The sequence below is a fragment of the Pinus tabuliformis genome, chromosome 4_1, assembly GCF_031772625.1.
Source record: "Pinus tabuliformis cultivar Carrire ecotype Pingquan chromosome 4_1, CPIR1, whole genome shotgun sequence".
Lineage (NCBI taxonomy): Eukaryota > Viridiplantae > Streptophyta > Pinopsida > Pinales > Pinaceae > Pinus > Pinus tabuliformis.
In genome coordinates this window covers 521,765,608-521,790,336 of record NC_142303.1, presented here as the reverse complement: position 1 = coordinate 521,790,336, position 24,729 = coordinate 521,765,608, and the positions used below count along the sequence as shown (strand labels likewise).

The 24,729-nt window shown below is 37.2% G+C and overlaps 4 protein-coding genes across 4 annotated transcripts; 2 read left to right on the top strand and 2 right to left on the bottom strand.

Moving 5' to 3' along the window:
* Positions 1-3,673: 3,673 nt before the first annotated feature.
* On the bottom strand, positions 3,674-4,282 carry LOC149176880 (uncharacterized). Its single transcript, XM_089421598.1, has one exon. It carries the CDS (start codon positions 4,280-4,282, stop codon positions 3,674-3,676), a length of 609 nt encoding a protein of 202 aa, XP_089277724.1.
* Positions 4,283-16,296: 12,014 nt separating this feature from the next.
* On the bottom strand, positions 16,297-17,995 carry LOC149176879 (WAT1-related protein At2g39510-like). Its single transcript, XM_089421597.1, has 4 exons — positions 17,723-17,995; positions 17,458-17,609; positions 17,184-17,354; positions 16,297-16,486 (listed from the first exon to the last, which is right to left on the bottom strand). Exons 1-4 carry the CDS (start codon positions 17,993-17,995, stop codon positions 16,297-16,299), a joined length of 786 nt encoding a protein of 261 aa, XP_089277723.1.
* Positions 17,996-21,580: 3,585 nt separating this feature from the next.
* On the top strand, positions 21,581-21,967 carry LOC149176878 (putative nucleoredoxin 1). Its single transcript, XM_089421596.1, has one exon. It carries the CDS (start codon positions 21,581-21,583, stop codon positions 21,965-21,967), a length of 387 nt encoding a protein of 128 aa, XP_089277722.1.
* A 261-nt stretch (positions 21,968-22,228) lies between these two features.
* On the top strand, positions 22,229-22,995 carry LOC149176877 (putative nucleoredoxin 1-2). The gene has a single exon (XM_089423228.1). The coding sequence runs from the start codon at positions 22,399-22,401 to the stop codon at positions 22,870-22,872; it is 474 nt and encodes a 157-aa protein (XP_089279354.1). The 5' UTR covers positions 22,229-22,398; the 3' UTR covers positions 22,873-22,995.
* The last annotated feature ends 1,734 nt before the right edge of the window (positions 22,996-24,729 follow it).

Here is a 24,729-nt window from a genome sequence, read left to right as displayed (position 1 = left end):
GAGTTTTCAGGTTCTCTAGATTGTTGTTTTCTTCGGTTAGCCAATCTGTCTCATTGAATAACCATATTCTCCACACCTGGTCACTGTTGTTGGGCTTCCAATACTGATTTACTGTGGTTCTTCCCAGCTCCTGGTTGCTTCTTTGGATATCTAAGAATTCAGGGCTTTCCAGCTTGGGAAGTTGTTGCCATGCGTCTTCCTAGAAAAGGGTTGTTTTTCCGTCACGAATCTCCCAAAAACTTTGCTCCTAGATTATGTGCTAGTTGTTTCTCGCGAGGTTCCAAATTGGTGAGCCCTCTGGAGTTTCCTGCATCCGAATTAAGTTTTGTAGTCTGTGATTTTGAGCGTACTTTTCTTTCCAATGCTTGGCCCATGGTAGTTTAGGTTCTTTCAACCACCTCCACCATAATTTTGCACCACAAGCACGGTTAACCGTGGATGGGTCCTGTAGGTTCAGCCCTCCCAGATGTTTGGGTTTGCATAGCTTATTCCACGCCATTAGCGACCATTTCTTATTTTCTGAGTTTCCCGACCAGAGAAAATCCCTTTGGATGACCCTTATCTTCTGCAGCACTCCCATGGGAGCTGGGAGAATGGAAAGCATATATTGTGGAATGGCCTGGAGTACTGCTTTGGTTAAGACCAATCAACCTGCAAAGTTAAGGGCTCTGTGTGTCCAATGACGACATCTTTTTTCTAGGCTTGCTAAAATCTTTTCCCAGTGCGATTTTTGCCATGGCTTGTCCGTTAACGGAACTCCTAGGTATCTCGAGGGGAGGCTACTTCTTTTAAAGCCTAGGATGGTAGAAATATTGTTTTGAACAACTATGTGAGTATTAGAAAAGAAGATAGAAGATTTTGAGAGATTTAGCTCCATACCTGAGGCCTTGCTTAAGAGATTTAGAATTCTTTTGAATCCCAATGCTTCTTTAACTGAGGGAGTCCCATGCAACATCGTATCATCAACAAATTGTTGGTGAGTAGTTGCTAGAATTGAGGGCAGGGGCTGAAGTCCTTCAATAACTCCTTCCTCTTTAGCATTTTGGATTAGTCTGCTCAAACCTTCCATTAAAATCATGAAAAGGAAAGGGGATAAAGGATCCCCCTGCCGTAGACCTCGCGAAGGAGAGAATTGGGTAGTTGGGGCTCCATTAACCAGAATTGAAAATTTTGTGGATTTGACCAAAGCTAGGATCCAAACTATCCATTGTTATGCAAAGCCAAAGGCTTTCAATATTGCTTCCAAATAGTGTCAGTTAACCTTATCATATGCCTTTAACAGGTCTAGTTGCATCATCATACTTGCTTTCTTCTATGTTTGGAGTGTGTGAATCATCTCTTGTGCTAGTAAGATGTTGTCCAAAATTTGTCTCCCTTCTACATAGCCTGATTGCTCTTCCGAAATAATGCCTGCAAGTATGGGTTTCATTCTATTAGCTATGACTTTGGATATAATCTTGTATAACACATTGCATAGCGCAATTGGACGAAAATTTGAGGGTGTGTTAGCTTCCTCCTCCTTTGGAATAAGGGCAAGGAAGGTGGAATTGAGGGACTTGAGAATAGAAGCGGAATGCCAAGAATCCTCCACTACTTCCTAGACTTCTGTTTTGACTATATCCCAATAGGCCTTGTAAAAGTCGATGGTGAATCCATCAGGCCCAGGTGCTTTACCATTAGGCATTTCTTTTACGACCTCTTCCACCTCTTCCAGGGAAATTTCTCGAGTTAAAGCTAAGTTTTGCTCCTCCGAAATTAGCTTGGGGATTGAGGATGTAAGTTCCTCAATTGCCTCCATTCTGTCAATCCCAGGTTCTTGAGCTATTCTGCTGAAATGTGAAGTAAGAAGGTTGGAGATCTCTTGATGTGACTGTATCGTGGCCCCCTGATCATCTTTAAGGCTTAGAATTTTTTTGGCTCCTCTGTGGTCCATTGCTGATCTATGGAAGAATTTCGTGTTCTGTTCTCCTTCCTGAAGCCATTGAACTCGAGATTTTTGTCTCCAAATTGTTTCCTCCTGTTGGCACCGAAGTTGCCAGTCCTGCATAAGTGTCTTTTCCTTGTTCACAGTTTCTTGGTTTATGTTCCCTTGAATCCATCCTTCATGTATATGTTCCAATTGCTCTTCTAGTTTCTTTTTTTCTTTGAAAATATTCCCAAAGACTTCATGATTCCAGACTTTGATTTTGGCTTTAATGTGTTTTAGCTTACCCTGTAACCGATACATTTTGGTTCCTTTAATACCCAAAGGTTCTTTCCACCATTTTTCAATTTGCTAAATGAAATCAGGATGAGTGAGCCAGAATTTCTCGAATCTAAAAGGTTTATTTCTAGGAGTGCCCTGGATTGCTGCAGTTAATGTGATGGGCTAGTGGTCTGACCCTCCACTGGGAAGAATATCTGATTCCACACTGATTCCTTCCATCAATATTCTTTTTGTTATTAAAAATCTATCCAAATGAGAGGCTATTAGCTTTTCACCTCCCCTTTTGTTGTTCCACGTGAAAACACCACTTCTGGGGAAAACATCCACAAGATTGGCCGACTTAATGAAGTCTAGGAAAGCTTCAGAGTCTCTATTGAGTTTCCTTAAACCTCCTCTCTTTTCCGTGAGTGTGGTGATCATGTTGAAGTCACCTCCAAATATCGCCTTAGCTTGGGGATATCTTAGTTTCAGGTTAAGCAGAGTTCTTAAAAATAGAAGCTTAGCCTCTAGCTTCTGGGGGCCATAGACATTGGTGCATAGATACGTCTCAGAGTTTCCTACTACTTGGACTTCTATAGCTATGTATGATCTGGCTGCCTCAGAGGAAAGGAGATAGATTACTTGTGGATTCCACAGAATAACTAGACCTCCCTCCCATCCATTACTCGCTGTTTCCAAGTATTCCATGCATTTACCTAATTTTTTGCTGATATTGATTACTGTGTTGCTTGAGCATTTAGTTTCCTGCACAAACACTAAGTTTGGTTGTTCCTTTTGGACCTTCTTCTTTAATAGACATTGTTTTGTTTGGCTGTTTATCTCTCTAGAATACCAAGAAATAACTTTCATTTTAAACACAGCTTAGGAGGTTAGTGAAAGAGCCTCTAGGGCTTTCATCTTACCAAAATTTAGAAGCATTTGTCCTAGTTCTTGCAATGCCTCATTTTTGGTCCTTCGTCCTCTCTTTTTTTGATGCTTGGAACTGGTGGAGGTTTGATGTAATCCCTATGTTCGGACCCCTAGTCCTTTAGCTATGCTCAAGCTCTTGCTTTGTAGCTCCATCTCTGCCCTTTGTCGTGCTATGAATATGTCATTAATCCTCTTTACCTCCTCTTTTGATATGTGTTCCATTCCCTTCTTTTTCCAGTTCTCCACCATGTTTGGTAAGCCCATACCTTCTTGCTCTAATATGTCACTTAACTCCATTTCTTCTATCCTAATTTCATTGATGAACATTTCTGAGTCTTCTTCAGCCCCCTCCGGCATTTCCTGCACCTGAAGATTGATACTCAAAGGGTTCACCTCCAGTTCTTTCAAATTTGGCATTGTTGTAGATTTGTTTATTGTCGTAGTTTCTTGTTCTTTAATGTTGTCCTCTGATTCTGTCTCGGTTTCCAAAACTTCAAAAGCATTGCTCATATTGCCTTGTGAAGTGCTTGCCTTGGTTTGGCATTTTCTGTTTGCTCTCTATTTGGCTTTCGGTCTAGTGAAGATCTCCTTGTTCTTCTCTCCTTTGCCATCCTTGTCATCCCCTGCTGCTTTGTTTAGTGGGAATTCTCTGATTAAATGACCATGCTCATGACATTTTCTACAACGGAACGAGATTTGCTCATAGTCTATGGCTTGGAAATAATCTTCGTCTCTGTATTCTAGCCATAGGCCCTCATGCAACGCTCCTGACACATCCATTTCCACGCAGATTCTGGCACAAGAGGTATACCTTTTTTGCAATGTCGCTTCTGAGGCCTTGATGAAAGTCCCTAGCTTGTTACCTATTTGTTTTAGAGCCTCATGTCCCCAATAATCAATCGGTAGAGAAAAGAGGTGTATCCAAACTGGTACCTGCTTGAAGGTTTCTTTTTCTGGCACGAAGTTGGGTTTCCATGGTCTTATGTAAAGACCTGCAGAGGCAAAGAAATAAGGCCCTCCATCGAAGATCCGATCCTTGTCCTCTAAATTGGAGAAAACCATAGTAAATAAACCTTTAGCTCCCAAGTGCAGCCTTACATCACCTCTGGGTTTCCACTGTTGCTTTATCCATTGACACAGAGCTCGTTCTGTTGGCCAGAGCCCCATGAACCTGCATATCACTGCATGTTCGACCATGTGCTCTCGGTACGATTGAATCTCTGGATCCAATATCACAACCCTTAGGGTTTCTGCGGCTTTGGGCTTACACGGACCCTAATTCTTTTTTCTGTTGGGTGTTGACGTTGTTCCTCCCTGCTCCTCTTTATCCTGATTTAGTACCTTTTCCTCTGCTTCTGCTTGCTCCTTCTCCAGTTTTTTTCCATGGGAGAGATGTCCTAGGGTTGGATTCTTGCTGTCTCTACTCTCTGTACTTTTGCTTTCATCATTTTCCTTCAGTTTTTTAGTATTATTATCTTCACTGCTCCTCTTCCCCTTGCTGGTTGGATTTTCCTGGTCCGACTTTTCATACCCTGCTATCTACACCCCATCCTGTGTTGTCTTCTTGTGCATCATTATTTGTTTGTATGATGGGGTCCCAGTGGACCCTGCGTTTTCCATTTGTTGGGTCAGAGCTTGTCCCCTTCTGTGGAGCTCTGTCGCTCTGGCCCTGTTCTTCTCCAGAATTAGTACTTAGGTCTGCTGAATCTGTGAGCTTCAAACCCTCATTTCCATCAGAGCTCAACAATCTGGGGTAAACTTCATCAAAGGTGAGCAGGCTTGGCCTAGGTTAAGCTTTTTCTCGCGACTAGTCAATGCCCTCGCTCAAGTTTGAGCACAAGACCTCACCATCTTTACGAGTCCGATTTTACCAACCAGCCGCCTCCACCGACCTTTATTGCTAGGATTTTAAAAGGGCTCTACTTTTAGTTTTTAAAAAGAAATTCCTCTTGGTAAGATGACTCATTAATTAAGGCGTTAATTTTTAATATATTTTTAGTCATGATATTTTGTTTGTAATGCCATAGTTGAAAAGAGTTAAATTTTAATGATTTTTGTACTCGTGGTAATTGTTTTTAATTCTTCGAAAATGCCAAAATTTTACACTTTTTCAAAGTCATATTATCTGATCTTTAATGTCATGGTTGAAAATTGTTTAAATTTTAAAATAAAAATAATGATACAACATCACCACCTTTTTTCTTTTTTTTGAGAAGTTCATATTTTTTTGAGTCAAAGTTCTTGTTTTGATGTTTCTTGTTAAATTAGTAATATTGTTTATATACCTTAACACATAAAAAAATTGAACAATAAGAAATTGATATTGGCTATTATACCATGCAATATGATCACTAATTGTTAATCTCAATTTAAGCATTCATAAACTTTCACAAACAAGGATGCAAAAAGAACCCTCTCATTCATTGCACAAGATGTCTTAATGGGTGTGGCACTTAAAAAAAATTGATTGAAAATGATGAAAAGGGATAGGGTATAGGAAATTGAGAAAAATGATTAAGCAAAATGGAATTTTAGATATTTAAAATTTTTGTTGGTTTTCACATTTGTGATGGTATGATATTGTATGTGAGAAATCTATAAAATATGCTGTATAAAATTTTGCAATTTGATAATATTATATAAAATGAAGTTTTATAATAATTTTATATTTTTAATATTAGAATAATAATGTATTAAAATAATATTTTATAATAAATTTATATTTTTAACAATATAATATAGTGTGTCAAAATGAATTACAACACATGAATTTTTTAAAAATATATATATTTATTTAACGTATCAATATGTAACTTATAAAAAGTCAAATTTTATCAGTTATATCTTTAAATGGAATTATATTTTTAATTAAAAAATTTCTAATTAACAAAATTTATCAAATTAAAATAAATATTTTTGAAGAATAAAATTAGTTAATTTATAAATACAATTTACAAAATCAAATTAATTATTTATATAATGTTTTTAATTAAAATAAAGATATTTGAAAGAAAATGTTGAAATTTTTTTTGATTTAGAAAGTCACTGATTAATAAACAGTTCAATATTTACTATATCAACGTTCACTATCAATAATTAAAAAATTATCTTTAATGCGACTTTTTGAACTTTCCCACAACTTTTTTTTCCGAAAAAATACAAAAGAACTTCACAACCAAAATAAATTAACACTGAAGTAATTTTAACTAAATAGCTATGTCCTTGACTAGAACTTGTGAAGAAATGAATTATGAGTTCCAACTTGCCCGCTTTAGTTTTGTATTCCTAACAAAACTATATATGATACAAATCTACGTTGTATTTAATTAACGGACAAAACACATGACAAACTGGTTTGAAAAACTGATATAAAAGGTTTTTCTTGGAAAAAAGGAGTAACCAAATTTCACTGAAAAAGGGAATTTTAAAAAATGGTCCTGACATTTTTAGTTTGAGAGTAGAGGTAACGGTAAAATTAGAACTGAATTGGCCCTCCTCTGGCTATAAATTCTCTTTCTTACACACAGGAGATCTGAGAAATTGCAGTGCAAGAACATACAATACTGTATTCGGAAAGGAGAAACTTATTGTGTTAGCAGATCATGGCTGAGGAGGAGAAGGCAGTCACCCACGAAAGCCTCAGATCATTGCTTTGCACCAACGAACGTGATTTCTTGATCAGAAACAATGGAGAGAAGGTAGGATTGTTATAGAGTTTCTAAGTGGAGTTTTTTTAGTAGAATTATTTAAAATTTTATTTTTCGAATTTATCATGTAAAATTTATTAAAAAAAAATATTTACATAATATGAGTGGGATTATTTGCAAATTGATTCCAAACACTAAAATTTTAAGAACTATTTACAAATTCATTCCAAACATCAAAATTTTAAAAACTATTTGCAAATTATTCCAAACACCAAAATTGCAGAGACAAAAATTAATGAGTAAACAAAAAATTATTTTTACGCCGTAAGGCGTTTCCATTTGAAATGGACTCTCCTGTGATCCGCGCTGTCTTGGTTATTCACCATTCGATTTAGTGTTAGACGATTAAAAACTTTACTGCCGTTGATCTCATAACTGACTCTCCACGTGTCAAACTACTCCTGAGAAAGCAACCTCTGGCTTGCGCTGTCATGGTCTCTCCGGCGGCGATTGATTCCTTCGGTGTGTCTCGCCTGATTATACTTTGCCTTCTGCTTATATATACCATTCATCCGTACTGGATCTCTCATGCAATGTTTCAGTTCCCATCTAACTACGTGTTTTGCGGAATATCATCAATTTTCCTTGCAAATCTCGCCTCGATCTGGTGCGGTTGTTATATAATTCCATGATGTCTAACGCCAACAGATTGGCCGTTATCGGTTTGTTTCTTGCATCGCTCCATCTCTTTTGTCTTCAACCTTCCTGCTCTATGCGTACGTTATCTCAACGCCATGCTATGCACGACAGTCGTGGAGAGAAGAATATGAGGGAATTGAATAGCAGATCACCTCGAAAACTGAACGATATAGCGGGCAGAGTTATAGTGGTAGCCAAGGAAAAGGGCAATGGCGATTTTACAACAGTGCAGGACGCCATCAATGCAGTTCCAGCCAACAACACGAACTCGATCTTAATTCTTGTCAAACCCGGCATTTATAAGTAAGTAACTGATGAACCCGCTGAGTTTCTTTGAAAAATATGACTCGAAATGTTATAGATTTACCAGAGAACGGATGCTTGTATGCGGCATACATTTAAGCAGTCATTTGGGTTCCAATTTCTTTTTATCTGTAGTTGATTTTTCTGTATTTTAGATTTTTTGGAATTTATAAGTAAGTAACTGATGAACCCGCTGAGTTTCTTTGAAAAATATGACTCGAAATGTTATAGATTTACCAAAGAACGGATGCTTGTATGCGGCATACATTTAAGCAGTCATTTGGGTTCCAATTTCTTTTTATCTGTAGTTTATTTTTCTATATTTTAGATTTTTTTTTTCAAAAACACTCATTTTAAACCACCATAAATCACCATCTAGTGACGCCGTAAGGCGTTTCCATTTGAAATGGACTCTCCTGTGATCCGCGCTGTCTTGGTTATTCACCATTCGATTTAGTGTTAGACGATTAAAAACTTTACTGCCGTTGATCTCATAACTGACTCTTGCCGCTCAATAACTGACTTCTGGCTTATTAATTTTTCAATTCACGCATAGGTGTCTCCACAATATGTTGAAGGCGTATGCGGAGTTCGCGCAGAGGTCTCTCCACCATGTGTTGAAGGCGTATGCGATGTATGACAGTAAGGTGGGGTTCTTGACGGTTTTATCTGTAGATTTTCCATTTGCCCTAATTGTTTGTATATGGGATGTTTTTCTTTTCAATAACTGACTTATCTCATAACTGACTCTTGCGGCTCAACTGACTGGCTTATTAATTTTTCAGTTTGCGCAGAGGTCTCTCCACAATGTGTTGAAGGTGGGGTTCTTGACGGTTTTTTCTGTAGATTTGCCATTTGCCCTAATTGTTTGTATATGGGATGTTTTTCTTTTCAATAACCGACTTATCTCATAACTGACTCTTGCGGCTCAACTGACTGGCTTATTAATTTTTCAGTTTGCGCACAGGTCTCTCCACAATGTGTTGAAGGCTAGGGACGCTGTAGAGACTTATGAGAACAATTGCTGGTTGTGTGGTGTCATTATCAGACTGGTTCCCTCGAATGACACGATTTGGGCGGTCTACTTACTAGACAGCTGCATTATCAAGGCGTGTGGGCGTCAGAAATGCAGGCGGGAGACGACTTAAGTTGTCAAATAAAAGGAGCTATTGCAACCGCCTATGTTCATATAGCCATTTTATCTCCAAGGTACGCCGAATCAAAATGGTGTTTGGAAGAGCTCGTGCTGATGTTGAAATCGGGGACTAGCATTATTCCGGTGTTTTACCATGTAAAGCCATCTGATCTACGGGTCAGAATGGGCAAGGGCGAAGATGGAATGTATGGACGAGCCCTTCGCGATCTGGAAAAGAAGAAGAGATACGAGCCGAGCACTGTTGAAAAATGGGGAGATGCTCTTTGTCGTGTTGCAGACATAAGTGGCTTGGAGCTGGAAGCTTGTAATGGGTGAGAATTCTCACTCCTTTGTCAAATTTTATTTTAGTTTATGTTTTATAGAAAGATTAGTCTACCCTATTTTTCCTTGAAATTTATCTCGATTTTTGGGATATTTCAGAATTTCATAGAAGTATTACTTTGTTAAGATAGTCTTCGGCAAAATCACATAACCAATTTTTTGTTGACGCGTTTCGGCAAAATCACATAACTTGTCCTGACGATGAACCACACTGGTTGGTTCGAAACACGTCGACAAAAAATTGGTTATGTGATTTTGCCGAAGACTATCTTAACAATGTTATGGATCATAGAAGTCTAAATTCCTTAATAATTTCCCTGCAAGAAGTATTACTGTTAGCCAAATTCCAAAATATTCTTAACTTCTCACAATTTTAGAGAGGACACCCTTTTTGGCAGTGAACGATGCCGTGGTCATGTATGAGCAAATACAAAAGGCAAACCCAAAGCTGAGTTACCCCTTCTTGTCTTCCATAGCAGATTCCAGGAAGGAACTCGTTCTTGGAATGCAGCAGAAGAACCGCAGACCCAATTTTCTTGCGATCAAATCTCGAGTGAGTACTTATTTTCTTTGAGCTTTTGATATCCAAACTCTGTTTAGATTGGGCGAGGTACTAAATTACCCTTTAAACGTGATGATTGGAATGATGTAAATCATCCCTGGATCTTGGATAATGTAAAATTGGACGTGGGTTTCAGATCCACCATTAACACAGAGATTGTGTCTACCGGCAGGAAAGAGGCTGCCCACCAATGAATAAATCGTTGGCATGGTGAATACAGATGATGAAGAACGACCACGTTATAGTCTGTAAGAATGTAATTGAATCTTGCTTATATCACTGCATATTGAGGTTTAACTATGAGTCAATTGTTAGCCCATGATCTGCTTTGCTATACAATGGGCAAAGTGCACGCCATTGAAAGGATTTATATTATGTACATTTGAGTAAATCATTGAATTATCTTTAAACATTTTATGTTTAGGAATTATTTTGAATTTAATCAAATAGAACATCGAATGCTAACGGGTGATGATTTAATCCATAGCTATTATTCTTCCGGTCTTCTATAAAGTGAAGCCCTCGGAGGTCAGGGGGACAGGCAAAGATAAAGATGAACCGTACGCTAAAGCAGTGCCATGATGATTTCCCAGGTTCAATATCAAACGAGCATGTCATTTTCAGGTTTAGAACGTTCTAAAATTGCACATGTCCTCAGCCATAGAAAGAAACTTGTCCCAGCATGCTAACCTTCTTATTACATGCAATATAAGAATTGCTCATCATGAGTTGTTAGGGATAGAAGCATGAGCATGATAATGAACCCAGGACCGTCGGTTGTAGGTGCACATTTCATAGTATGGATTTAACGCTTCAATCCCTTTATCACTTCTATCTGAAATTCAATTCATCGTATCTACTTAAAGTATTTTAAGTATTCACTTATATCTGAAGTATGAGCATAATCAAAACATATCTCAATAGCTATATTATGTGAAGCAAATTGGAAAGATGATTCTCTGTAACTACATAAAAATGGAAAAATCCATAGCTTGAAGGACTGAATATAAAAACATTAGTTTATAAATATTGGTTTAGTGGATTGACATTAAATAAAAAAACATTAGTTTATAAATATTAGTTTAGTGGATTGACGTTGTAAAATTTACACGTAGTGCTAATGATTTGACTTCCTTCTCATTTAAAACTACGGAACAGACCAAAGCGGAGACTAACATGTAAGTTTGTTACGCCCTTTTAGTAGCGGCCTAACGTTTCTAGCCCTGTTCAAGCACGTGCGGCTTCCTTTCTTGCACTTGATCCTATGGCATGGTAAATAAGCTCTGCTTTTCTCCATGGCAAATAATATTTACTCTGCTATAGGATATTGTATGTGGTTTAGGATATTAAATGTATGCGGTTTAGGATATTAAATGTGGTTGGGCTGTAAGCATATACAATTAAATTTATACCAATATAAATTTAACAGTGCGTATATATAGCCCAACCGGGCATGGTAAATAAGCTTGACCTTTTTCAATGTGTCTGATGGAGGGAATTAGCCCAACCGGGCATGGTAAATAAGCTTGACCTTTTTCAATGTGTCTGATGGAGGGAATTTTCATGGTCAGCCTGCTAAGCTGGGTTTAAATCTGTTATTATCATCAAAATAATTGCAGATATTTTTATTTTTGAACATGTATATTGGTGTGTTATACTTTGAATAATATATGAAAATATTGTTTGTCATAAGCTTGACCTTTCTCAATGTGGTTTAGGATATTAAATGTATGCGGTTTAGGATATTAAATGTGGTTGGGCTGTAAGCATATACAATTAAATTTATACCAATATAAATTTAACAGTGCGTATATATAGCCCAACCGGGCATGGTAAATAAGCTTGACCTTTTTCAATGTGTCTGATGGAGGGAATTAGCCCAACCGGGCATGGTAAATAAGCTTGACCTTTTTCAATGTGTCTGATGGAGGGAATTAGCCCAACCGGGCATGGTAAATAAGCTTGACCTTTTTCAATGTGTCTGATGGAGGGAATTTTCATGGTCAGCCTGCTAAGCTGGGTTTAAATCTGTTATTATCATCAAAATAATTGCAGATATTTTTATTTTTGAACATGTATATTGGTGTGTTATACTTTGAATAATATATGAAAATATTGTTTGTCATAAGCTTGACCTTTCTCAATGTGTCTGATGGAGGGATTATCATCAAAATAATTGCAGATATTTTTATTTTTGAACATGTATATTGGTGTGTTATACTTTGAATAATATATGAAAATATTGTTTGACGTATTGGTAAACCTGAGGATGGGTATGTCACCTTGTATGTCACCTTTATCATTGACGATTAATTAATTACGCCTCTGAAATCAAACCTGAGGATGGGTATGTCACCTTGTATGTCACCTTTACCATTGACGATTAATTAATTACGCCGTAAGGCATTTCCCTCTGAAATCAACTCCTTTCTCTGCCTACCTGTCATCTTTATATGCCAGAGGATTATATGTAAGACGATTGCAAAGATTTCAGCCATTAGATTAGAATGGTTACAAAAAATTAGTTCTCTTTGCCTCTCTGCCTACCGTGAATGTTGCAATGCCATTGGATGTGGAAAAATATCCAACTAGTTTGGCGGAAAAGTTACAAGATTTTTAAGGTACACTGCAACTGCATCATGGTGAGCATGTGGAGGTCAAGGTTGTGGGGATTGTGGGCATCGGTGGAATTGGAAAGACAGTGCTGGCCAAAGAACTTTTTAATCGTAAGAGGTCAGATTATGATAGATCCTGTTTTCTATTTGATGTGAGGGAAAATACAAATAAAATGTCTCTAAACAATGTATAAAGCAAACTCATTAAGGACTTGAAGGATAGAGATATCAAAATTGAGAGGTGGGAAGAAGGCGTGGAGATACTTAAAAAGAATCTTTCAGCTTGTGAGGCACTCATAATATTAAATGATGTAGGTCATGTGGATCAACTAGATCCTTTCTTGCCAATTAAGCATGTCCTTCACCCCAAGAGCTTGATTTTGGTTACATTTAGGGTCAAGCATATCCTTAGAAGTGCAGGAATTGTAGAGTCGTCAATTTATCAGTTACCAGGCCTCAATATATCACACTCCCAAGAGTTGTTTTGCTTGCATGCCTTTTTCCTGCCATATCCACTACCAAGATTTGAAAATCTTGTAGATGAGTTTTTAAAGGCATGCCATGTTTTGCCTCTATCATTGAAAGTTTTTGGGTTGCTTGTTTGTGGACATGACAAACTTTACTGGGAAGACCAACTGAATGGACTTCACCAAACATTACCTACAGAGATAGAAAGGAGCCTTAAAATTAGTAACGACTCTCTCAATCATGAGTAGCGGCAAATATTTTTAGATATCGCCTGTTTTTCGATAGGAAAAGACAAGGATACATGGGTAAGAATATGGAGGGGTTCATGATGGAATGGTTTGGTAGGGTTTCAAAATCTGCTCAACAAGCGTCTTGTCGAGTTGGACGATGAAAATAGAATAAGAATGCATGATCACCTCATAGATTTGGGAAGAGCTCTTGCAGATTGTCCAGAATTATTACCATGTTGGCTTTGGCGACCGATAAAGAATCTTCATCTTCATGAGTTGTTGCAACAATCATCCTCTATAAGTGTTTGAGCCATCCTAATTGTTGAATGTCTAAAGAACTTTCGGTATTTTGTATTCAAAATAGTCTGCCACACATTATGTTAATAATAGTTTATTGTTTTCAAACCACAAACAGGTGATAACAGAAGTGCGCAGATTTGGGATGGCTCCTTGGTACACCTTTATTGGGTAGGATGAAGATTAGGAAGTGTTCCATTTAGAATTAGAATTTCCCTTGAATACAAGTTCTAGTCAAGAGGTCTGCGGAATCAGGAAAATGTAAGACGATTGCAAAGATTTCAGCCATTAGATTAGAATGGTTACAAAAAACTAGTTCTCTTTGCCTCTCTGCCTACCGTGAATGTTGCAATGCCATTGGATGTGGCAAAATATCCAACTGGTTTGGCGGAAAAGTTACAAGATTTTTAAGGTACACTGCAGCTGCATCATGGTGAGCATGTGGAGGTCAAGGTTGTGGAGATTGTGGGCATCGGTGGAAATGGAAAGACAATGCTGGCCAAAGAACTTTTTAATCATAAGAGGTCAGATTATGATAGATCATGTTTTCTATTTGATGTGAGGGAAAATACAAATAAAATGTCTCTAAACAATGTATAAAGCAAACTCATTAAGGACTTGAAGGATAGAGATATCAAAATTGAGAGGTGGGAAGAAGGCGTGGAGATACTTAAAAAGAATCTTTCAGCTTGTGAGGCACTCATAATATTAAATGATGTAGGTCATGTGGATCAACTAGATCCTTTCTTGCCAATTAAGCATGTCCTTCACCCCAAGAGCTTGATTTTGGTTACGTTTAGGGTCAAGCATATCCTTAGAAGTGCAGGAATTGCATATTCGTCAATTTATCAGTTACCAGGCCTAAATATATCACACTCCCAAGAGCTGTTTTGCTTGCATGCCTTTTTCCAGCCATATCCACTACCAAGATTTGAAAATCTTGTAGATGAGTTTTTAAAGGCATGCCATGTTTTGCCTCTATCATTGAAAGTTTTTGGGTTGCTTGTTTGTGGACATGACAAACTTTACTGGGAAGAGCAATTGAATGGACTTCACCAAACATTACCTACAGAGATAGAAAGGAGCCTTAAAATTAGTAACGACTCTCTCAATCATGAGTAGCGGAAAATATTTTTAGATATTGCCTATTTTTCGATAGGAAAAGACAAGGATACATGGGTAAGAATATGGAGGGGTTCAGGATGGAATGGTTTGGTAGGGTTTGAAAATCTGCTCAACAAGTGTCTTGTCGAGTTGGACGATGAAATTAGAATAAGAATGCATGATCACCTCATAGATTTGGGAAGAGCTATTGCGGATTGTCCAGAATTATTACCGCGTTGGCTTTGACGACCGATAAAGAATCTTCATCTTCATGAGTTGTTGCAACAATCATCCTCTATAAGTGTTTGAGCCATCCTAATTGTTGAATGTCTAAAGAACTTTCGGTATTTTGTATTCAAAAGAGTCTGCCACACATTATGTTAATAATAGTTTATTGTTTTCAAACCACAAACAGGTGATAACAGAAGTGCGCGGATTTGGGATGGCTCCTTGGTACACCTTTATTGGGTAGGATGAAGATTAGGAAGTGTTCCATTCAGAATTAGAATTTCCCTTGAATACAAGTTCCAGTCAAGAGGTCTGCAGAATCAGGAAATTGCAACTTCTTGAAGTTGAAGGCAACTTTGAAAGCATCTTGACTTCGGTGTGGTCACCAAAACTCATATGGCTTCATTGGAATGTGTCGATCTACTCATCACTGCCTTCTTGAATTCCATTGTGCGATTTAAGAGTTTTAGAAATGTTCGGTTGGGAATTTAAAAGATTGTGGCAATCTCGATCTGAGGTACGTACATATAGATGCAGCAATTTGCAGAGCAAGAATTCTCCTATCTTTTCAATTTCTTATATAATCGAAACGTACTTAACATTGCAGGCACCTCTCCACTTGCGGGAATTAAATATTGAAGCTCCATTTTCCGAGTTTCCAAAGTCATTAAGGTCGCTGAAGCACCTAGAAAAGATTGTACTGAATTGTCCGCGATTGTTGACATACGCAGATGTAGCAATGCTATCAGAAGAATTTTGTTATTTGAGCTCCTTGAGATATCTAACCCTCATAGGGTGCCTGAAATTGCAGCTTCTTCCAATTTTATTTGGGAATCTAAAAAATCTCGAATACTTCCATCTGTCCAAATGCAGTAGTTTGGAAATTCTTCTAGATTGTTTTAGTAATCTAACAAATCTTCAACACATCAATCTGACAGACTGTGGAAGTTTGAAAATGCTCCCAAATTCCTTTGGCAATCTGGTAAATCTCCAACACGCCAATATTTCTAAGTGCAGCAATTTGGAGATGATTCCAAATTCCTTTGGGAATCTAACAACTCTCCAACATATCAATCTCACATTGTGCGGAAGTTTGAAGATGCTTCCAGATTTGTTCCAAAACCTGAGAAATCTCCAAACCATGAATTTGACATTGTGCAAAAGTTTGAAGATGCTTCCAAGTTCCTTCAAAGATTTAAAAAATATTCAATACATCAATCTTTCTAAGTGTAAATGTCTGGAAATGCTTCCAGGCTTTCAGGGAAATCTATTGCAACTTAGACATCTACATTTGAGTGATTGTTTGAATTTGACTCTTTCCACACTTGGAGATATCACCACTCTTGAATGTTTAGATCTATCAGGTTGCCTCCAAATGGAGTTATTGCCTTCCCAGGTTGGAAGTCAACCGTATTTGAAAAAGTTAAATTTGTTCCGTACAAACATCAAAGATTTACCTAGTACTATTGTGTGCATGAGCTGCCATCTTTATTTGAACAGACTAAGTGTTTATTACAAACAATGCAATTTTTCAACAAAATGTCAAGAATGTTATTGTAGTAAAGGTGTTTTCACATCCACTACTTCAGAAGCAGGAGGTGGGTGCTGATTTTCTTCTCCTTCTGCTGTGATGGCTATATCTGCTTCTTCGTCAGAAGATATTTTGATCTGGGTAGCATCGTCTTGGCTTTTGCCCCACAGAAAAAGGTAGAGACCAATGAATATAAGAATCACACCCATGCTGATTTTCTTCTCCTTCTGCTATGATGGCTATATCTGCTTCTTCGTCAGAAGATATTTTGATCTGGGTAGCATCGTCTTGGCTTTTTCCCCACAGAAAAAGGTAGAGACCAATGAATATAAGAATCACACCCATCAAACTGTTCTAGTGTAGGAAAATCAAGCATTTCAATTAATTAATTTTGTAAATTTGTAGGCAAAATGAGAGAAGAAATAATAAATTTAATGTAAATTGTTAGGGTAGTTCTGGTAAACTTGATTTAGTCGAGTTATAAGTAGTTTTCTGGCTCCAACCTTTGGTTTGGCCCATGATATTCCTGTGGAATATAACCTATTTAAAAGCCAAAAGCCTCCATGTTAATTTCTTTCACTTATGGAGTCTTTCTGTTTTTAAACAGGCTATATTCCACATGAATACCATAGACAAAATTATGGGTTCTCATGAACCCCAAAATAGCTGATGACTTTACCTAATCAAATTTACTTGAACCACTCTAATAGAAATTGAAGACTTAAGAATATACTATATTCCATATGAATGCCATGGACAAAACCATAGATTCTCATTAGCCCAAAAACAACTAATAACTTTATCTAATCAAGTTTAATTTTACCTGAACCACTCTAACACAAATTGAATATTGGAGTATATAAAAAACCACCGAATTGAATATTTGAGAATATAACAAACCACCCACCTTCCTAGACGCAACGTGTCTCCCAGAACTATAGATGATAAAATTGCTGAGCACACGGTAGACACTGGGTTGAATACTGTAACGAATACTGGCCCTCGTTTCCGCAAACACCGTAACTGTAATGGAAATGCCATTGCATTGAATATGATTCCTTGCCAAATTTGAATTAATCTTCCACAAATCAGCTTAACCACCTAACAAAAATTTAAGTTATTCATGGCTGGGAAAATTGAGGAAGAACATCATTCATGTATGTAGACTTACTGCAGTGAACACAGTCAAAATATTAGCCCTATCCAGTATCCATGATGTTGGAATGATGCCCCTGTCAAGAATGGCTATTAGGAGAGCAGTTTGGATGGAGCCTAGAATGGCAGTAATTGATGTAAGGGATAGTGTGGCTGGAAACTTCTTCAATGTCTCAACCTACACATGAAATTATAATCATACATTTGATTGGGTGGGGAGCTTTGAAACTTCTAAATACAGAAAAGGGTTATAATTGGGTATCAATTTAATATGCAAGGTGGTAGGGAGACCTGCAATATCATGGTAGTGGATAACATTATCACTGTTGAGATAAGGTAAATACACCCTCTAATCTGGTTGCCTGAATCTCCCTCATGTAGAATGGTTTCCACTAGGTGTACTGTATTAGTGTTGGAAACTGAGGTTGATTGTCCCCACAGAGGCCAAGGTTGGGCTAGAGTAGGACCTTGAAGGAAACTCATAGCCATTGCTCCACCCACACAAATTACAGTTCCCAGAATTTTGGCTCTTTTGCGAATACACATAACGTCTACTTTCTCCATCCTACATATTTGACACTCACATTAGATTTTGGTCACAATAAATCTAAATGATATAATTAACTCCAAATGAATGCATCATATAGGTGAGCAATTATAAGCTCAAAATAATTTTTTGACCATTAGTAACCTAAATCAAAATAAATTGTTCAAGAGTTTCATTTCATTAACCTAAATGAAAGAATCTCCTCCAAATTTCAACTATGTGAACAATTATAATCTCCTTCTAGTTTAAACAGTTATAAGATAAACAACAGAAAATCTTTTAGCTTTTTAATAACTTCAACTACATGTAACTTCAATCATTAACATTCACTACCAAAATACAAACAATTTATATTTCATTAATCACACATTCAAATGATTAACCACACATTCAAAGTGAGTGTTGAGTTCTTGATTAACCACACATTCAAAGTGAGTGTTGAGTTCTTGATTAACCACACATTCAGAAAATCTTTTAGCTTTTTAATAACTTCAACTACATGTAACTTCAATCATTAACATTCACTACCAAAATACAAACAATTTATATTTCATTAATCACACATTCAAATGATTAACCACACATTCAAAGCGAGTGTTGAGTTCTTGATTAACCACACATTCATGTAAACGATTCATATTTGATTAACCAGACATTCAAAGAACATTCATGCATCCACACATTCAAATGATTAACAACACATTCAAAGTGAGTGTTGAGTACCTGATTAACCACACATTCATGCAAACAATTCATATCTGATTAACCACACATTCATGCAAACAATTCATATTTGATTAACCACACATTCAAAGAACATCCATGCTAATTAGCCACACATTCAAAGCACATTCATGCAAATGATTCATCACTCAATGCAGAGTTAAGGTTTATAGCCACTCACTTATGGATCAAAAGCATGATGAATTAGTAAACTCTTAGCTGTTGGATGTAAAAAACAAGATTCAAGTCTATTCTACATGTTAATGGGTATTTCTATCAATCCAATACATAGATGAAGTTTATAAACACCACTAATGGATCAAAATCAGTTACACATGCCAAGGGGAATCAAGTGCCATATATTTCAACTCAAAATCTCTGATCAACAAACTTTGTATTTCAGAGCTTTTCAACTGCAACTAGGAAAAGCTGCTATAGTAGAAAATATTCCCCTCTTTATATTTGGTGACTCACTACAGCATAAAGAGCAAACTTCATTGGTGTTGCAGGGCTTCAAATCTAGGGAAAAGAGTTAGACAAATGAGCAAATGATTTGGAAAACAGATCTATGGATCCCATGCTTTCATCCATAATGATTTAATTTCTGCATCACTGAATTTGTAATGAAAGAAACTCAAGCCCATTTGATCTGCAAGTCATTCATTGTGCTCTCAAACGATTTGCAGTCACGAGAGAAGAGGAAGAGGAAACAACAGAGTGGTTGAATGATTTAGGGGATCCTAACACTGATCTGATGGATTGGGCGAGGGAAGAGGCAATGGCTGCCTTCACCTGCCCTCTTTTGGGGATGTTCCTCCTCGAATGAGTAGCAGTAGTTGTAGGCATCTTGGTATTTATGTTTTGGACTGAATTCAATGGATTAAGCGATTAAGGAAGATAACAGGGAGTGAATACTTGAAATATTGAATGAACAGAGTGCAGAAGCAAGGGAGAGAGGGTTTAGAGAAATGAGATGATAACGAGTATTTAAGCCTTTTTTAGACTTTACCCTACTCTGCTAACTAGCACACCCTTCACATGCTAGGCTACATTACAAATAAGTCAGAGTGCAGAGGATAAATTGAGGAAGTAGTCTGCAAGCCCTTGGCGACTGTTCTTAGCTCTGATTATTCCGTTCATGAAATAAACTAGCATAGATTTAGATTTATTAACACTGAGAATATTATTCAATGAAATTGGATATTGACCTCATTTTATTTAATAATCATGAACACCTTTCCCAGGCTTGTTATAGAGCAGCTACCTTTTTTGTGTACAATGTTAAAGAAAATGCAGATTACTTTGCAAAAACACTCAAATTGCATGAATTTTAATTCACAAAAGACCAAACCTTTTTTATGTACAATGTTAAAGAAAATGCAGATTACTTTGCAAAAACACTCAAATTGCATGAATTTTAATTCACAAAAGACCAAAACCTCTGCTATTTTAGTAGTAAGTTCAATCCAAGTAAAACCCAGATTTATTACCAATCCAACTTGGGCTATAATTAGCACAAACTCATCTGAGGGTTTAGGGAATCTGAAGTTGATGTCACACTTGGGTTTGAATGGGCTTGTAATAATGTCTATATATTCAATGCACCTTTATGTACAATCTAGATTCCATACATCATTACATAGGCACATTCCTATAAAAGATTTCATATCTCATTTCCCCTCCAAACTTTAGACTGCGCCTTGTTTCTCTCCCTTGTAACTTCATTTCCATTCATTCCAATTTCATTTTAACACAACTCAAATGCAAAATATTACAAATAAATTTCCACACTTAATTTACATATTACAAATCCTAACAAAATAGACATTTTGCAGGTTCATTACTGCTTCTTCAGGTCTTCGATGCCTCCAACAAATTTCGATGCAACTTCAAATATGGAATGACAACCACAATGTTCTTCAGAATATTATATTTCTTCTCTAACCTCTTCCGTTACAATTTACTACTTGTATTTTCCAACTGAAACTTGAAAAATGATGTTTCAAGATGAAATACCATTTTGATAGTTTATGTCTTTACAACCAATTCATTATCAATGGGTTTTAACATATTTAAAAAAAAATCAATTTATTTTAATGAATATAATACATGTTTTAAATATATCTTGATATTAATTAAATTTTTCGTTTAAATAATGATTTCTTAAATAACCCTATCCAAATCGATATGGATACCCAGTTGTTCACCTGGATTCATTTGTTTACCTTCACCTTCAACTAGGCAATCTTTATCCAGATACAAAGGTGTTTAAACAACTTCAATGGCTATTTATGACTATTTTTATTCCATTTTATAGCCACTTTAACCCCCGAATAGGGTTTTAGGCATGGCTTCCTCAATTGAAACTCATTATCATCAACCTATTCACTTGGATTTGTTTGTTTACCTTCACCTTCAACTAGGCAATCTTTATCCAGATACAAAGGTGTTTAAACAACTTCAATGGCTATTTATGACGATTTTTATTCCATTTTATAGCCACTTTAACCCCCGAATAGGATTTTAGGCATGGCTTCCTCAATTGAAACTCATTATCATCGACCCTTTTTTTCAAAAATGCCCATTCACATTTCAATATTCCTCCACACTGTATGCCTTACGGCGTTTCCTTTGCAACATTAGGTACAAATGCTAGTTTATATCTACCGCATAAAATCTATCAAAAGTCCCTTCATTATGAGTTGTGAAATCTATCATTTAATGTAATGAAACCAATCCAATCTAATCTAGAGGTGAAAGTTGAAGAACTAGAAGAGAAATATAAATATGTGGGTTTTTACTTTTGTGCCGCTTGGAATACACCATCGGATTGGTTCTCCACCTCCATTTTGTGCGAAATCTATAAAAAGTTATTCGAGATGGGGGAGTTTGAGATCGTCTTCATTTCTTCAGATCGTGATAAGAAGTCATTCAAGAAATTCCACCAGACGATGCCATGGCCTGCGGTGCCATACTCAGACGAAAATACAAGAGATAAGATTATTCGGGCCCTTCGTCCTCATTTCGGGCAGTCCCTTGTTATTTTAGACAAAACCGGCAGAGTTATAACCACTGCAGGTGAGGGGACCATTCAAAAATTTGGCATCGAGGGATATCCATTTACTGCAGAGAGGATTGCGGAGCTGAATGCTGCACAGAGTCTAGAGACTCTTCTGGTTTCTGATGAACGAGATTATGTCCTTGGCCCTGAAAAGGAAGAAAGGTGGCTGTTTTCCCTCCTTCCTCTTTTTTTTTTCTTAAGTTAGTCTCACTATGTTTAATAAATTATTCAGATTAAAACCAGGAATTGAAATTGAATCAGTAACTTTATTTTTAGAATATTTTAGTGAGGAATTGAACCAATAATTTTACATCAAAAAAATACTTTTACTAGAATATTTTAGTGAGGAATTTAACCAATAATTTTACATCAAAAAAATACCTTAACAGAAACCCAGTGGAGATGTTTTTTTCATTTTGAAATTTGGATTTGGGTTCTTTTATGAGAAAGTAAGGAACAAAGCATGTGTTGAAAACCTGGAGAATAGATAATGTTGCAATAAGTCTAATGAATACTTGTGTTGAATTGGGCCATTGAGTTTCGTTCCATCATTCGACTTCCATTTTATTGCTTCATCGTCTCATTGTCACTTTGGGTTTTTCCCAGTAGGTTCCGGTAGCGGAACGTGTGGGGAAAATGGTTGCTCTGCATTTCGTTCGCGCCGACTGTGCGTTGAATGAACCATGGCGAGATTACAATGACCAGCTTGTGCAGATGTATAATGAGCTTCAGAAGAAAGGGGAGCCCTTTGAGATTGTGTGGGTTTCGGCAGACATAGACGAGAATCGATTTCAAAGGTTTTATGCGTGCATGCCATGGCTGGTTATACCATTTGGAGACAAAAGGATAAATAAATTGTATGGCTACTTCGGAATTGTGGGTACCCCGGGTTTGATTATTTTAGGTCCGGACGGGAAAACACTTGAGATGAGTCCAATGGACGTTATACGACAATATGGTGGCAGAGCTTACCCATTTAATAAAGAGCGACTGGATGCGCTTGAGGCCGAAAAGAAAGCCAAAAGAGAAGCAGAGACTCTGGGGTCGATCTTGGTGTCTGATAAGCGCAACTTCGTCATCAAGAATGGAGGTGCCCAAGTGAGTTACTGAGATATACATGCTTCTTCCAGTGTCCTTCTGCCACGAATTATGAATCACGCTATAGAAATAAGTATCACTACATAGAAATATGTTCTATTTCTTCATAGTAGATGAGGATTATTAATAGAAATGGTCAAGCAGAGTTATTCATTGGGCTTCCCTATTGGGTGAATCGTGATAATGCTGAAAGCAGAGAGGGCTAGGTTTATGTCCTGGGTTATTTTTGCTGCAGCACTTATGTCAATTGCCCTTCCGTGCCTAATAAAGTGATTCCCAAAATAATAGATTGCCACCCCCTCTTAATTCATGGATCCACCGGATATATTTTAAAAAAAAACAAAATTGTGTTTGGAGCATCTCTGAAGCATACATAATTTTGTTTAGGATTTGGGACTCCCAAATCTCTATACTTAATCACTGGATTACAACCTTTGATTTTCAAGCCTCAAAGCGCATCTGCTCTAAATACAATTGGCAACCCGATTCGACTTGACTGGACAGATATATTCGTTAGAAGTTGATTCCACAAGCTTTCACTAGATACAGCCTCTGACTTCCAAGCCCAAAGTGCATCCATCCTAAATACAATTGGCGATATACTCGTTAGAAGTTAATGCCGTAGTCTAACTAACAGGAGGAATTGCTCGGAAAGCTATGGAAATTCTAATCATATTTAGAGAAAATTCGGCAGAGATTTTTGTAAATTCAAGTTAAAGTTGTTAAACTTCAAAATTTTAGGTGTCCTAGACATTTTTGATGGTGCTTGATGATGCTGAATCCATTTCCAGCATCAAAAACACAATTCAGACACTGTCCCTACAAGATTTTTTGAAATTTTTTTGTCCAGATTCCGGCCACTTTTGGCTATCCAGGCAATGCCTCCACAAGCTTTCACTAAATATACTCGAAAAGTTAATTCCACAAACTTTCACTAAATATACTTGATACTTTGAGACCAGAAAGATTTTTGTAACCCTATCTTAATAACAGACTATGAAAATCAGGAATGTAACAAGTCCAATCAACCCAACCCAACCCAACCCAAAAAAGACAAGGGCATAAAGGGTGTTACATCTATTGGGTTTTGAATTTTGACTGTTTTCTTGGTGGAGTCCTGGTAGAGATCTGGTCACGACTTGGTATTGTCTTGGATGATGCTGATCATTTATATGTTTTGATTCTTGTTATAGGTCCTGGTATCTGAGATTGTGGGTAAGACAGTTGGTTTGTATTTCTCTTCTTATTGGTGTCGTCCCTGCAGAAGTTTCACTAAAAAGCTTGTAAAAGTATATAACGAACTGAAGGAAAGAGGGGAAACATTTGAGATTGTTTTCATCTCTAGTGACCGTGATCAAGAGACGTTTGAAGACTACTACAAAGGCATGCCATGGTTGGCTCTCCCATTTGGAGATAAAACTAGGGACGATGTAGTAGAGTTTTACAGCGTTGGCAGCATTCCAACCTTCATTGTGGTTCATCCCAATGGGAAGTTGGTGACTAATGCCATCGATGCCACAAATGCCATAAGCAGGTACAGAGCCAAGGCGTATCCCTTTTACTGATGCGCATCTTCAAACTCTGGAGAAGGAAATTGAAGAACATGAAAAGACAGATGCTTCAAGTGACGAAGGATATTCCACTAATGAATGTCCTGAAGAAGCATATCCCACTGATGGAAGTCCTGAAGAAGCATATTCCACTGATGAAAGTTCTGAAGAAGACGCAGATGATGCGGTTGACGAAGGTTCTGAAGAAGACGCAGATGCTGCGATTGACGAGAGCAGTAAACCCGGTGGAGTAATCTGTGATGGAGATGTTTGTTACATTGCTCGTTAAAGCCTGATGGTGATAAATGCTCGTTTGAGA

What these genes read in the sequence shown, in the direction of transcription:
- LOC149176880 (XM_089421598.1), bottom strand. Translation starts at nt 4,282, where the DNA reads ATGGGGCTCTGGCCAACAGAACGAGCTCTGTGTCAATGGATAAAGCAA.
- LOC149176879 (XM_089421597.1), bottom strand. Translation starts at nt 17,995, where the DNA reads ATGGAGAAAGTAGACGTTATGTGTATTCGCAAAAGAGCCAAAATTCTG. An exon ending in CCACTACCATGATATTGCAG is followed by an intron (nt 17,610 to 17,722) that starts GTCTCCCTACCA and finishes TTTCATGTGTAG; the next exon opens with GTTGAGACATTGAAGAAGTT. An exon ending in GACACGTTGCGTCTAGGAAG is followed by an intron (nt 16,487 to 17,183) that starts GTGGGTGGTTTG and finishes GAAGAAAATCAG; the next exon opens with CATGGGTGTGATTCTTATAT.
- LOC149176878 (XM_089421596.1), top strand. Translation starts at nt 21,581, where the DNA reads ATGGGGGAGTTTGAGATCGTCTTCATTTCTTCAGATCGTGATAAGAAG.
- LOC149176877 (XM_089423228.1), top strand. Translation starts at nt 22,399, where the DNA reads ATGGTTGCTCTGCATTTCGTTCGCGCCGACTGTGCGTTGAATGAACCA.